Source organism: Megalobrama amblycephala, linkage group LG18 (genome assembly GCF_018812025.1).
Source record: "Megalobrama amblycephala isolate DHTTF-2021 linkage group LG18, ASM1881202v1, whole genome shotgun sequence".
NCBI lineage: Eukaryota > Metazoa > Chordata > Actinopteri > Cypriniformes > Xenocyprididae > Megalobrama > Megalobrama amblycephala.
Genome location: NC_063061.1, coordinates 24,476,281 through 24,491,522, shown reverse-complemented (window position 1 = coordinate 24,491,522; position 15,242 = coordinate 24,476,281). Strand labels below are relative to the sequence as shown.

At 36.5% G+C, this 15,242-nt stretch overlaps 1 protein-coding gene across 1 annotated transcript; it reads left to right on the top strand.

Moving 5' to 3' along the window:
- The first annotated feature begins 271 nt into the window (after window positions 1-271).
- Window positions 272-15,118, top strand: c6 (complement component 6). Its single transcript, XM_048166871.1, is given in 20 exon segments — window positions 272-606; window positions 4,906-5,080; window positions 5,155-5,311; window positions 7,099-7,243; window positions 7,400-7,547; window positions 7,703-7,835; window positions 8,198-8,308; window positions 8,421-8,661; window positions 8,805-8,927; window positions 9,018-9,184; window positions 9,325-9,550; window positions 11,698-11,753; window positions 11,755-11,867; window positions 13,164-13,281; window positions 13,367-13,499; window positions 13,602-13,663; window positions 13,665-13,797; window positions 13,894-13,981; window positions 14,424-14,665; window positions 14,767-15,118. Coding segments are annotated over 19 exon segments (2,724 nt in total). The 5' UTR covers window positions 272-606; window positions 4,906-4,934; the 3' UTR covers window positions 14,949-15,118.
- The last annotated feature ends 124 nt before the right edge of the window (window positions 15,119-15,242 follow it).

Sequence of the window (15,242 nt, the reverse complement as noted above, 5' to 3'; positions counted from 1 at the left end):
TTATGAGAGTTTGCAGCATGATTTTTGCTCCTCATGTCAGGTGTATATAATATAGTTACAGCTCATATAAGCTATACATCATTTTATAATGATAATAAAGTTTTTTTTTACTGTAATTGTTTGTTTCTTTGTAGCCTACAGTAATTCACATCCAGGTTTGTTGGCTTTAAGATGAAACATAAAAAAAAAAAAAAGATGTTTATTCTTAAAAGCAAATAAATTATGAAATAAGATAAAGTACAAAAGCAACCTCTATTTTGGCATGGAGAAAGGCAATAACATTCTCTTGTAATAACATGTTATCCATGAACTCCCTGTCTACATTCCCATGCTCTAAAGCAGAAGCCAAAATGTCAAAGTGAAGACTTGCAGCTGCAGGGGTTTACTGGAAGCAAAGGGGATGGACAAAAGAGAGTTCTGAAAAGAGAGTTGAGAGGGAACACTGAAAGACAATTCATTCAGGTTATAAGAGTCACTTTTCCAGAACAGTGGATTGTGCCTCGGTCTTGCTGATCTTGATGTTTATTCATATTGCGGACAGATACAGAGAATAAAATTAGACGTGATAGTGTGCTTACATGCTTTTTGGAGGAGTCTGAAATTGATGTGAGTATTACTCAACAAGCTCAGGTACTATTAGGTTTCTGCAACTATATATGGGTCATTGACGAATAAGGTTTTTAAAAGTGTAAAAAAACAATAATGGAGATATAATTAATTTTAAAGTTTTATTAAGTGTTAACAATGAGATTATGTGTGTTTTATAATCAATTAACACTGCTTTTGTAATTTTTTACAAGATGGACAAAATTTGTCAACAAAAAGTCATTCGGTTTAACCAAAATTTCAGTTTTACCGAATGACACTTTTGGTCATGCCAAATGACGATATTTTCAAACAATGCTAACAGGCTGATATTCAGCTAGCTAGCTAGTTAGCTTGCAAAAGTACAATCAAAAATTTTATATTTAGAACAAGGCTTTAAAATATTATAAAATTTTCCATGTTTTATAGCGGTTGTACCGAATGACCCGATGTTTCGGGACATGCATATGAGCAAGTGAAGCAACATGAATTTTTCAAATAGTTAAGAGAGAGTTACTTTGCTTCATGACTATGTGGTCCTTTACAGGTGTCTGAATGATGTCACATCCTGTCACATGATACTGACCACATGACTTGATCCAAAATGGCCCCTTTATATTGGTTACTCTGAATGAGATCAATGAAATTCATTTTTCCGGCTTCCATTTTACGACTTCTACTCATAATTTTAATACCATTTTGCACTATGGTGATATATGATGTTATAAAATCATGCCAGAATAAAAAATATATACATTTATTACATTTTAATATATTTTAATCTCAAATAAAATGGCTGTATTGGCCTTTAGACGGTTAAACCGAATGACTTTTTGACACTTCAAAATCTTTAAAATACGTTTATATGTAACAAAATATAATTAAAACCTTTTGGATTCAATAAAGGAGTTGTACTACCTTACATACTTTGGATGACATATCTTTGTTTTGTTTTTTTTAGGGCCCGAGCACCGATGGTGTGAGGACCCTATTGGAATTGCTCAGCCAATTATTCTTCTTCTCCAAAATGAATCGCATTTTTGAGGGCCTAAACGTTCTCAAAAACTCATGAAACTTTGCACACGCGTCAGAAGTGGTGAAAATTTACATCTGATATGGGTTTCAGAATTAGGTGTGGCGAAATGGCTCGATAGCGCCACCTACAAAATTTCAATTAAGCGCCCTTTGTGCTACGTTTCACGTACAGTTATGAAATTCGGTAGACAGATGTAACAGCCCAATACCTACAAAAAAGCCCCTGGGTGCAAAGTTTGTAAACCCAACAGGAAGTGAGATATTTTGAATTTTCTCTACAAAATTTTGGCAGTTTTTGCCATTTCCACATGTTGTACTTTAACGAACTCCTCCTAGAGCTTTTATCAGATCAGTGTCATATTTGGTCAGTCTAATCTAAAGGCCTTTGAGACGTTAAATTGCGAAGATCTAGAGTTTTCGCTGAAGGGCGTGACCGTGGCACCCTGACAAAGTTCGATGTTTCGCCATGAAACAGGAAGTTGTTGTAACTCGGGCATACAATGTCTGATCTGCCCCAAACTTCACATGTTTTATTAGAGTCCTGACCTGAAGACATCTATATGACAATATTCAGTTACAGTCATAGCGCCACCTGGGGGCAACAGGAAATTACATGTTTTACACTGTGATTAACTCCTCATAGAGATTAAACCAGATCAACATCATATATGGCCAGTCTAATCTTAAGGCCTTTGAGATGTTAAATTGCAAAGATCTTGAGTTTTCGTTGAAGGGCGTGTCCGTGGTGACCGACAAAGTCTGATGTTTCGCCATGTAAGGTGAATCACTTTTTTGAGGGCCGAAACATACTCGAAAACTCATGAAACTTTGCAGATGCGTCAGAAGTGGTGAAAATTTACGTCCGATATGGGTTTCAGAAATAAGTGTGGCAAAATGGCTCGATAGCGCCACCTACATAATTTCAACGAAGTGCCCCTGACACTACGTTTCACGTACAGGTATGAAATTTGGTACACACATCTAACAGCCCAATACCTACAAAAAAGTCTCTTGGAGTGAAATCTGAAAACCAACAGGAAGTCAGATATTTTGAATTTCCTTTGCAAAATTTTGGCAGTTTTTGCCATTTCCAGACGTTGTACTTTAACGAACTCCTCCTAGAGCTTTAATCAGATCAACATCATATTTGGTCAGTCTAATCTAAAGGCCTTTGAGACGTTAAATTGCGAAGATCTAGAGATTTCGCTGAAGGGCGTGTCCGTGGTGGCCTGGCAAATTTCGATGTTTCGCCATGAAACAGGAAGTTGTTGTAACTCGGGCATACAATGTCTGATCTGCCCCAAACTTCACATGTTTTATTAGAGTCCTGACCTGAAGACATCTATATGACAATATTCGGTAACACTTTACTTGAAGGGGTGTGCATAAGACTGACATGACACCTTCATAATCATGACATGACACATGTCATGAATATGAAGGAGGTTTTATTAATGTTTATGACAACTGTCATTAAGTGTCATTCACTCAATTATGTCATTTTTAATGCAAAGATGACATTGTTTGAGATGTCCGAGTTATGACAACTTGACATAAACTAATACATCATAACCTGTCAGTGTCTTTGTCATGACAACTTGACATCATTTAGCTTTATGGGTTAACATTACATTAAACTGTCATGTGGTTGGTTTTGACATTGGCTGTCATGAGGCCATTATAATAGTGTCATAAATATGTATCTTGAGCTCAAGTACAGTGGTACAAATTGAACTTGTCATTAAAATGTCATTAAGTGACAATACTCTGACAAATAATTTTATAACAATAATTTTAGTAATTTCATTTTTTTTTTTTTTTTTTAAGTTTCCTCCAACAGAAGGTCAGATAATAGACAATTTCAAATTTCGTAAAAAAGATTACACTGTTATAAAATAATGGTAACACTTTATTTTAGGGTCTTTTAACTAGTTGCTTATTACTATTAGCATTCATATGGCTAAAATATTGGCTATTTATTAGTACTTATAAAGCACATATTAATGCCTTATTCTGCATGATCTTATTCTACATTCTTAATCCTACCCAATACCTAAACCTAACAATTAACTATAATAAGCAGTAAATTAAGAGTTTATTGAGGGAAAAGTCATAGTTAATCGTTTATATATGTGTTCCCTATACTGAAATGTTACCAAAATAATGTAATGTAATGTTAACCCATAAAGCTAAGTATTTTTTTTAAGTTTGATAATTAATCGGCTATGTCATGTTTATGACAGGTTATGATGTTTTGCTAATGTCAAGTTGTCATGACAAAGACATCTCAAACAATGTCATCTTTGCATTAAAAATGACATAATTGAGCGAATGACATTTAATGACAGTTGTCATAAACATGCATAAAACCTCCTTCATATTCATGACACGTGTCATGATTCACGATTATGAAGGTGTCATGTCAGTCTTATGCACACCCCTTCAAGTAAAGTGTTACCCAATATTCAGTTACAGTCATAGCGCCACCTGGGGGCAACAGGAAATTACATGTTTTACACTGTGATTAACTCCTCATAGAGATTAAACCAGAAGCACATCATATATGACAAGTCTAATCTTAAGACCTTAGCGATGATAAATATCAAAGATCTTGAGTTTTCGGTGAAGGGCGTGTCCGTGGCGGACTGACAAAGTCTGATGTTTCGCCATGAAAGAGGAAGCTGTTGTAACTCAGGCATACTATGTCTGATCTGCCCCAAACTTCACATGAGTGATAAAAGTCCTGGCCTAAAGACATCTATATTCAGTTAGCTATAGCGCCACCTGTTGGCAGCAGGAAGTGTGGCACTTTTACATGATTTTGCCATAATTCTCCTGTATTTACTTGCTCACATGCATGTCGCCCACTGTTTGCTGTTTTCCAAAGGCCAACGGGTGGCGGTGAGCCCGGGTGCGAGGGCCCTTTCATCGCTGCTTGCAGCTTTAATTTATTATTAAGGCCTTTGGACAAAAAAATTACCCATCAAGTCATTGACCCATATTTAATCATCTTTTTTTTTTTTTTTTACATAATAACTTTTCTTTGTTTGTTTAAATCATAAACAATTATAAACCATTTTTACTTCATACTTCAAACCCTCTGATATCTGCTTACTTAAACTAAATATAATGTTCTTTCAAAATACTTCTAAAAGATTAATGTATGTACATAATATACACTGTGTGCAAATGAAAAATCATTAGGTATACAGAAATAAACAAAGTTACATCAGTGCGTGTGTAATGTCATTGGCAGTATAACTAGTCTTTGTACCTTTTCTTAAGCTATCAAGTTCCGACAGGCCTTGTTCTCTATGGATCGCACTTCCATTCCCCTTGTCCTACTCTGCAGCCTGGCTTTATTTACCCCTATTACGGGATGCTTCTGTGACCACTACCCATGGAGTTCATGGTCCTATTGCACTAAAACCTGTGACTCTGGAACCCAAGCACGTGCAAGGTAACCTAACATGATATTTCTGATAAAGTTTATTCAAGTTTTATAATATGTGAACTGTGCATTTCTTGTTGCAGGGCTGTGCGCTATGATGAGCACTGGAACAAAAACAATTGTTTACAGCTGTGTCAGACACAGGAGACTAGGGCATGTAATACTGAGGCCTGTACTATACACTGCCAGCTGACTGAGTTTGGACCCTGGTCAGAGTGCTCACCGTGTGCCAAAAAATCTGTGAGTAAGACGCACACAGGTATACAAATTATGATATTTATGCAAAATTTAGTTAGGGCCCTTGAATCTGATTGGTCTAGCAGCATTACCAAGAGATTGGAACAACAGCATTGGGACTTTTCATTGTCATTTCAATGAATGGAAAAAAATACTTAAAGGTGCCATCGAATGAAAAATTGAATTTACCTCGGCATAGACGAATAACAAGTGTTCAGTACATGGAAATGACATACAGTGAGTCTCAAACACCATTGTTTCCTTCTTCTTATGTAAATCTCATTTGTTTAAAAGACCTCCGAAAAACAGGCGAATCTCAACATAACACTGACTGTTACGTAACAGTCGGGATTATTAATATGTATGACCCCAATATTTGCATATGCCAGCTCATGTTCAAAGAATTAGACAAGCCAGTATTAACGTCTGGATCTGTGCACAGCTGAATCATCAGACTAGGTAAGCAAGCAAAAACAATAACGAAAAATGGCAGATGGAGCAATAATAACTGACATCATGATATTTTTAGTGATATTTGTAAATTGTCTTTCAAAATGATTTGTTAGCATTTTGCTAATGTACTGTTAAATGTTGTTAAAGTTACCATCGTTTCTTACTGTATTCACGGAGAAAAGAGTGGTTGCTATTTTCATTTTTAAACCCTTGCAGTCTGTATAATTCATAAACACAACTTCATTCTTTATAAATCTCTCCAACAGTGTGTAATGTTGGCTTTAGCCACGGAGCACAGCCTCAAACTCATTCAGAATCAAATGTAAACATCCAAATAAATACTATACTCACAGGAATCGATACATGCATGCAGCATGAATGACGAACACTTTGTAAAGATCCATTTTGAGGGTTATATTAGCTGTGTGAACTTTGTTTATGCTGTTTAAGGCAAGCGCGAACTCCGTGGGCGGGGGAGCGGGAGATTTAAAGGGGCCGCGCACTGAATCGGTGCATATGTAATTATGGCTCAAAATAGGCAGTTAAAAAAATTAATTAAAAAAAATCTATGGGGTATTTTGAGCTGAAACTTCACAGACACATTCAGGGGACACCTTAGACTTATATTTCATCTTTTGAAAAGGGGTTCTAGGGCACCTTTAAAGGATTAGTTCTCTTTCAAAAAAATGTTCTTCTTTAATTTACTCACCCCCATGTCATCCAAGATGTTCATGTCTTTCTTTCTTCATTCGAAAAGAAATTAAGGTTTTTGATGAAAACATTCCAGGATTATTCTCCTTATAATGGAATTCAGTGGCCTCCAAACAGATGAAGGTCAAAATTACAGTTACAGTGCAGCTTCAAATGGCTTTAAACGATACCAGACAAGGAATAAGGGTCTTATCTAGCGAAACGTTCAGTCAATCGATCAAGAACTAGAGCCACTGAAAAAGGGGGGCGGGCACTGTTGCACTTTATTGGATTTAATCCATTGTGTCATTGTTTTTTCAGTGAGGTTTATTGCAGGCAGTAGGTGGCGACGAATGACTGTATTTTTGAGAGAGTCATCGACTCATTTCTTTGATTTGTTAAAAATGTGTTTGATTAAATGTTCAAAATTAAATAGCAATATTATATCTAAAATGCATGTTACTCAATATTAACTGAATAAAAGCAATATCACATGCACAACCATGTAGTTTTTCCGAATATCAGCATGGCTAGGACTACCTGCATCCTTGTTCTACAGCCGAGAACAACAACATTCTTGCTATTCTGAAATTGCTCAAATATACTCTACTGCTGTAGTAAGTGTGTGTATATTGTGTGTGATTTAGTTCAGAACCAGTTCTGTTTTGAGGCCGGCTCAGTTCGGGGGGGAAGAGTGTAGTCAATCGCTTACAGAGGAAAGACCCTGTCATCCCTTCAAGGAATGTAGGATTGAGCCTGTCAACTGTAAAGAGAAGTTCACCTGTGACAGTGGTAGTTATCTTCATCAATTTTTTCACAACAACACCTCATATTATGTTAAATGATCTATGTCTGTTGATTTTATAATCTAGCAAATATGTACAGTCTTTTAATGCTTGCTCTAGAAAACAAGTGCAAGATCACCAACTTGCTTTATTGCTTCCAAAGGAAGATGTATAAATGCTGCTCTGCAGTGCAACAGTCAGAACGACTGTGGGGACAACTCTGACGAGAAAGACTGTGGGCAAATCAAAAAAGTGTGTGCAAGTGAACGGAGATTTGCTTTCATTCCTGGAGCAGATCTGATTGGTTATGGGTGAGTTACAGATAAATCATTTGCATTCTGAGATTGCAAACCAACTTCATGGACATGGTAAGCTTTCATGATATTATCATGTTGTCAGTTAAACAAATCTGCAAATTTGAGATTGAGCTTGTCTTAAAACTGATAAAGGTTATTTTTACAATTAGATTTGATGCTGCTGCAGAGCAGATGAGAGGCGCTGTTCTGGACAACTCATTCATGGGGGGTGAATGCACTCTACAAAGACTTAAGAGGAACTACTACAGAATCCCTGCCAACATTGAGAGATATGAAATCAAGGTGGGAAAAATCTAATTTCTGTCTGTTTCTGCTTGGAGTACTTTACTTGTTAGATGAAATAAAAAAAATCTATATCCAAATACTATCCAAAGAACATATGGGTGCACAATATATTGGCTTTTTGTGTGTGTGGGTATAATTTCAGAAATGAATTATAGATTTGTCCATTATTGGGCAAAACAATAATTATTGACTTATCAGTATTGGCCAGAATTTCAATGTTGGTGTATCTCTAAAATACCGAATTACTCATAATATGAGGAGCAATTTATTAATTTATCCTAAAACCAATCACACATGAAATGGATTAATTCATTGAAAAATTGGATTTTCACATTTGATATTTTTTGATTTCATTTCAGGTAGAAAATCTTGAGGATATTCAAGTGAAAGAAGTCAAACCCGAAAAAGTCAACTTGGCCAAAGAATCAAATCTTTTTTTTAAAGAGACAGTGAAAATATCTCAACAAAAGGTAATGGATCTCAAACTCTTTATTCATTTTTTTTCTGTCCCTAACAGTACAGTCTTTATATCTAAATAGAAGACATTGTTCACAAAGATCTCTTTTTGTTATTTTTATGCAGGACTCTGAGTTTATCAGGGTGCATCAGGTTGTTGCCACATCAACATTCAAAATGAAATCCTCTGACCTCTACTTATCAGACCCTTTCCTTCAGTTTCTAAACAGTCTACCACTGGAATATAACTATGCCCTTTACAGACAGATCTTCCAGCTGTTTGGGACACATTATTTCAGCTCTGGGACATTAGGGGGAAAGTATGACCTCCTTTTCCAATATGATCGAGAAGAACTGAATACCTTCGGTAAGCAGACGTTACCATCTGATTGTAAGAACATTAGCACAACAACATTTTGGTCATGTGGAGCTCACGTAACTTTATCTCTCATTGCCAAAATACATTGTAACTGAGCTCTCAAATCAGCTGTGTCTCCTTACAATTCCCAGGTTTGACAGAAGCAGAAATGAACAGTTGTTTTCGTCAGGATTCCACCATCATCGCTATATTCTATAATAGAATATCTCATAGTTCCACCTGTGGGAAAAATACATTAAAAACTGAATATAAAGGTAATACAGATACAAACTTACTATTAAATCACAAACGGCTTATATTTCAAGTTATATAAAGTCAATTTGAAATGCTCTTGTCCACTCCAGGGTCAATTGTAAAAGCATCAGAGAAGTGTATCACATCTGTGCAAGGAGGTAGAGCTCAATTTGCAGCAGCCCTGGCCTGGGAGAAGAGGGGTGTATCGCCAGACAGCACTACATACCAGGACTGGATCAAATCTACAATAGACAATCCAGCTGTTATAGATTTTGAGGTTAGTAGGAGAAATAAACATTTGAAAATGATTAACCTGTCAAATAATCGGTATATAAAAAAACTTTTATTCGAAAGAATTGCAAATGAAATGAAAACTGGAGCACAAGATTAATATGGATTTGTCAATGTCCTATCTAGCTTTTGCCTTTAGTAAATTTGGTGCGGGGCTTCCCTTGTGCTGTGACAAAGAGACGGCATTTTCATAAGGCGCTGATGGAGTACCAGACTGAATTTGACTCCTGCAAATGTGCCCCCTGCCCAAACAATGCCCGGCCAGCTCTTTCTGGAACAGAGTGCATTTGTATTTGCCAGACCGGGACCTATGGACCAAACTGCGAGAAACGAGCACCAGACTATACTGCAGGTTCACATGCATTCCTATAAATATCTGTATGTACTCATGAAATAAAAGAAGTTTTTAAAAGAAGTCTATTCTGCTCACCAAGGCTTCATTTATTGTCACAAGACAAGACTGAATTTATTAAAGTAATCCCATTCAAAAGTATGTGAACCCTTGATTCTTAATACTGTGTGTGGTTACCTGGATGATCCACTGTTCGTTTGTTTTGTTGATGGTTCTTCATGTGTCTCTTGTTTGTTCTGAGCAGTTAAACTGAGCTCTGTTCTTCAGAAAAATCCTCCAGGTCTTGCAGATTCTTCAGTTTTCAAGGATTTTTTGCATATTTGAACCCTTTCCAGCAGTGACTGTATGATTTTGAGATCCGTCTTTTTTACACTGATGACAACAAGGGACTCAAACACAACTATTAAAAAAGCATCAAACATTCACTGATGCTTCGTAAGAAAACATGATGCATTTAGAGTTGGGGTGTGAAAACTTTTGAACAGGATGAAGATGTCCCAATTTTTCTTATTTTGTTTAAATATCATTGTTTTTCATTTAGTACTGCCCTTTAGAAGCAACAGAAGATACTTGCATGTTTCCTGGAAGAAAAATTAAGTACAATTTACCTTGATATTTAAATTCAAAAGTTTTCACCCCCGGCTCTTAATGCATCGTGTTTCCTTCTGGAGCATCAGTGAATGTTTGAACCTTTTTTAATAGTTGAGTTTGAGTCCCTCAGTTGTCCTCAGTGTGATAAAATAGATCTCAAAATCATACAGTCAGTGCTAGAGAGAGGGTTCAAATATGCAAAAGTTGCTTGAAAACTGAAGAATCCGCAGGACCTGGAGGATTTTTTTGAAGAATATTGAGCAGTTTAACCGCCCAGAACAAACAAGTGACTCATGAACAATATCACAAAACAAAAAAACAGTCGTAGATCATCCAGGTAACGACACAGTATTAAGAACCAATGGTTCACATACTTTTGAATAAGGCCATTTTAATAAATTCAGCTATTTTTTTCTCTTGTGGACTATATGTAAACATCTTTTATCTAAAATATCTTACTCAGGACAGTACTAAATAAAAATAACATGCATTTTGTATGATCTCTCTTATTTAGTTAAAATTATTCACATTTTCACAAATTCTGCAAGTGGTTCACATACTGTTTCTTGCAACTGTAATATATATATATATATACTCTAAAAAATGCTGGGATTTTTAAAAACAAGTTTTGTCTGCTCACCAAGGCTACATTTATTTAATTGGAAAATGGAAAAACCCAGCAACTGTGAAATATTATGTACAATTTAAACCCAGCGGTTTGGGTTGAATATATTTGCACAAAGTAATTTATTCCTGTGATGGCAAAGCTGAAGTTTTCAGCATCATTACTCCACTCAACTATTGTCATAAAAATTACTGCTGATCTGCTGCTCAAGAAACATTTAATGTGTACAATTGAACCCAAAATATGTTGGTACAATTAACATTTATTCAGGATATATTGATGAATAGAAAGTTCAAAAGAAGCAGTGTTTATCTGAAATCTAATCTTTTGTAACATTAATAAATGTCTTTACTGATTGATTTAATGCATCCTTGCTGAATAAAAGTATTCATTTCTTTAAATTTGCTTTTCAAAAAAATTAGAAATAAAAATTCTGTACTGACCCCAAACTTTTGAACGGTAGTGTATATTGCTACAGAAGCTTTGTATTTCAGATAAATGCTGTTCTTTTGAACTGTTTTCAACATTGAAAATAATCATAAATGTTTATTGAGCAGCAAATCAGCATATTAGAATGATTTGTGAAGGATCATGTGACACTGAAGACTGGAGTAACGATGCTGAAAATTCAGCTTTATCACACAGGAATAAAGTTGGGTCAAATAAATAAAACTACCACAGTTAGGTTGGGTAATAATATTTCACAATATTACTGTTTTTTACTGTATTTTTAATTAACATACCCAATGTAGCCTTGGTGAGTCAGACGAAACTTCTTTTAAAAACATTAAAAATCTTAGTGGTTCCAAACTTTTGGACTGTACTGTATATATATATATATATATATATATATATATATATATATATATATATATATATATATATATAATGTATAATGATAATAGTATTAATTATATAAAAAATGTCACAGAGGAAGTTGATGGGCGCTGGAGCTGCTGGAGCTCTTGGAGTACTTGTGACGCCACCATTGAAGAAGCATCGCTCTCGTACCTGTAACAATCCTGCACCCCAGCGGGGCGGCAGACCCTGCCAGGGCCCTGAGAAGCAGGAGGAAGAGTGTACCATCTCTATTTTCCAGGAGTAAGTGCCCTCTCTTATCTATAGATTACAGAAGACATATCGGTGGTGTCAGAATGCTGTCATTGCATTCACTAAACATTTCATACAATTTGGGTATTTATGTGTGCAGGAAAAATTCTCATACAACATTTCCACTGAATTCACAACATGTGCATATGCACATAAATTTGTTCTTACCTTTGTTCCAAAGTTGATGAATCTGTATTGTTTTAAATTAAGGAGCGTGTGCCCGCAGCTATCAATTTGCATACAGTCAATCCATACAGTCTCACCGTTCTCTTTTACTCTCTTGCGCTCTCTTGCACTCCTGCAGAGCATATGTTTCAAAAAGTAATTTACAAAACCAGTTAAACGTGTCAAACTGTTTTTATATAGACAAAGACAACATGTGATCATTTTTCAAACCTTTGCCAGCTGTGCATATGCCTATACAGGTTTTGTTTAATATTTTATTTTATTTTTTTCTCACACATAATAATTTTGTCCATTTGTTTAGTTTTTCAATTTCTAATAATTTATATTTTCAAAAATGGCTCATAAGGATAGTCCACCCCAACATTAAAATGCTGTCATTATTTACACACCAAACCTAAATGACTATATATTTTTCTAGGAATGTCGGTACCAAACAGTTTTGGTTCCCATTGACTATTATATTTTTGAAGTGGAAATGAAGTGACTGTAGCCAATTATGGTGTCTCGGAATTTGTGCTCTGCATTTCACCCATCCAAGTGCACACACACAGCAGTGAATATTGAACACACACACACACACCCGGAGCAGTCTGTGGGCATTTTTGCTGCGGTGCCCGGGGAGTGATTGGGGGGTTAGGTGCTGTTCATTTTCTCCCTCCACCTACATTTCCTGCCAGTACTGAAACTTGAACCCACGACCTTTTGGTTACAAGTCCGAATCTCTAACCAATAGGCCACAGCATATTTATGACCATAAAATGAAAGTCAATGGGACCCAAATCTGTTTGGTTACCAACATTCTGAAGAGAAAGAAGAAAAAGTCATACAGGTTTGAAACAACTTGGGGGTGAGTAAATTATGACAGAATTTTCACTTTTGGGTGAACTATCCCTGTGAAATTACTATTAATTAATATATGACTTAACCGTGTTTTCTGTGTATATGTAGTTTCAGCTGCTTCAAAATTTTATTGTGAATGTATAAATTTGAATACATTTTAACTTACTGATGAAACACAATTTCTGCATGAATAAATATTCATAAATGTATGGTTAATAAAAGTGATATGTGAGACATTGTTCTTGTTTGTCTCTTTAACAGGCAAAATGTGTGCATTAATGATGATGACTTTGTGACTGAAGGGTCCCAGGAGAGCCAGCTGCCTCCCGGAGCTTCTGGCTGTCCAAAACCCCACCCACCTGCCAATAGCCACCTGAGAGTGAGGGGACACAAGAGCCAAAACATTTACATTGCTTCTTCTCCTGTTGCTTTCTATTCCACTAACGAATTCCCTCTAATTCCAGATCAACAAACGCCAATACGATTATGGAGATCATGAGGAGTTTGTTTGCTTTACTGGTTTTGAGCTGGATGGATACCAGCTCATTCATTGTTTGCAGGATGGCACTTGGGAGAAGCCCAAAGGACGGTGCATTAGTAAGCCACAGAAATGCTGATATAATATCAGAACAACTCAATTTATGATCCGCGATTTTGTCCCTTGCTGTTTTCACCCAACATTTTTCCCTGTCATTCCAGAAAATGTTTGCTCCAAACCCACAGTGCCTGACGGCATAAAGATATACCCAGACAAAATGGAAGTATAAAGTAGGAAGCGGCATCATGCTGGCCTGCTCAGAAAGTGGCATGAGTCCCTCAGGGCGTCAGTCTTACTCTTGTGGGAAGAGTCTTGTCTGGGAGCCAAGCATTCCTCAGGACATACACTGCAAGATTGGTACTTTCACAGAAAAAAAAATTCATACCATTCACAAAATCCTGTTAATCCTTTAATGTAAACATGATTAAATCAATTAAACATATTTTTCCACAGATAAACCTTTCGTACCAGACAGCAACTGTAAACCTGGAGAGATGCATGATGGGACTAAATGCATCTGCATGTCCAAAGAGAGATGCAGGTATGTGATGGTTTCATTTTGTCGAGTGTTTCAGTGCTGCGTTCCATTTACTTCAGAGGAGGGATGTCAAAGCTGGGAATGACGTCAATCCCGAGTTGACTGCGTTCAAGTACACAGGTCAGAAACAAAAAAGCGGTATTTTGCACAGATAATGCCGAAGTATCAAGTCCACAAATAGATGTTGGATAGTACTATGTGCACCATGGAGTTTACTGAGACACAGACAAACAGAAATGTTAATAAACAATATATTACTGTTTCACTACGGTTGATGCACTGCCATATTGGATTCTGAAGTCGGGGTTGTTGCGCTCCCCACATTCTTTCCCACTTCTAAGGACAAATGGAACGAATGAAGTTTTGTTGATGAACAATTTGTATATATGCTGTGGTCTGTTGGGAAATTTGATCATTAAGAACCATGTTTTTGTGTATCCTGCAGAAATTATAGAACAGACTTATGCATTTTTGACGCAGACAAAGAGACTGCCATTATGATGTCCCGCTGTGCTTTTCATGCTGACCGTTGTCATGGAGACAGATTATACTTTATGAATAAAGGGCCGTGCAAAACTGACGCAGACAGTCTGGACTGGGCCAAATTCAGGGCCAGTGTATCCAAGCAGAGCTCAGTGCAGGAGCCCTGCGGTTCAGACACCTGTTACGAGTGGGAGACCTGCTCAGGTACAGATTTGATCACGAACCCTTATGTAATATATCCTTTCAGCAGCAAAGCATCTTTGATTTGTATTCAATTGAATTAATTCAATGTTTTTTCTTCTTAGTGTCAAATACATGTGAGTGCAAAATCCCCAGAGATTGTTCAAAGGATGGGAAGCAAATGTACTGCCTGAAAATTGTGAGAACGCAAAGCACACGGAGCATGAATCTCTGCTTCATGGCTGCCATGAAGTGCAGCAAGATAGAGTTTGAGCTTCTGTATGAAGGTCCTTGTGCAAGTTCTTAAGTGTGCACCAACGTTGCTGTAGAAATTTTCACAGCTGAAAGGCTCACAGATTTGCACCTATTATTGATTTGTACAGAAACACATTGATGTTTTATAGTCACTCACAGCATGCTATGCAGTAATCTGGATATTGATGTGGAACAGCACAATAAAATTTTATCACACATTCAGATGTTTTTGAATTTAAATGCTCTTTCATCTGAAGTGTTTTTTCAACTGTTGTTCAGCATGTGCAGAAACAACTATAAGTAAGCCATTTGTATTTTGATTACCTTAACTTGTAACTGTGGTGGC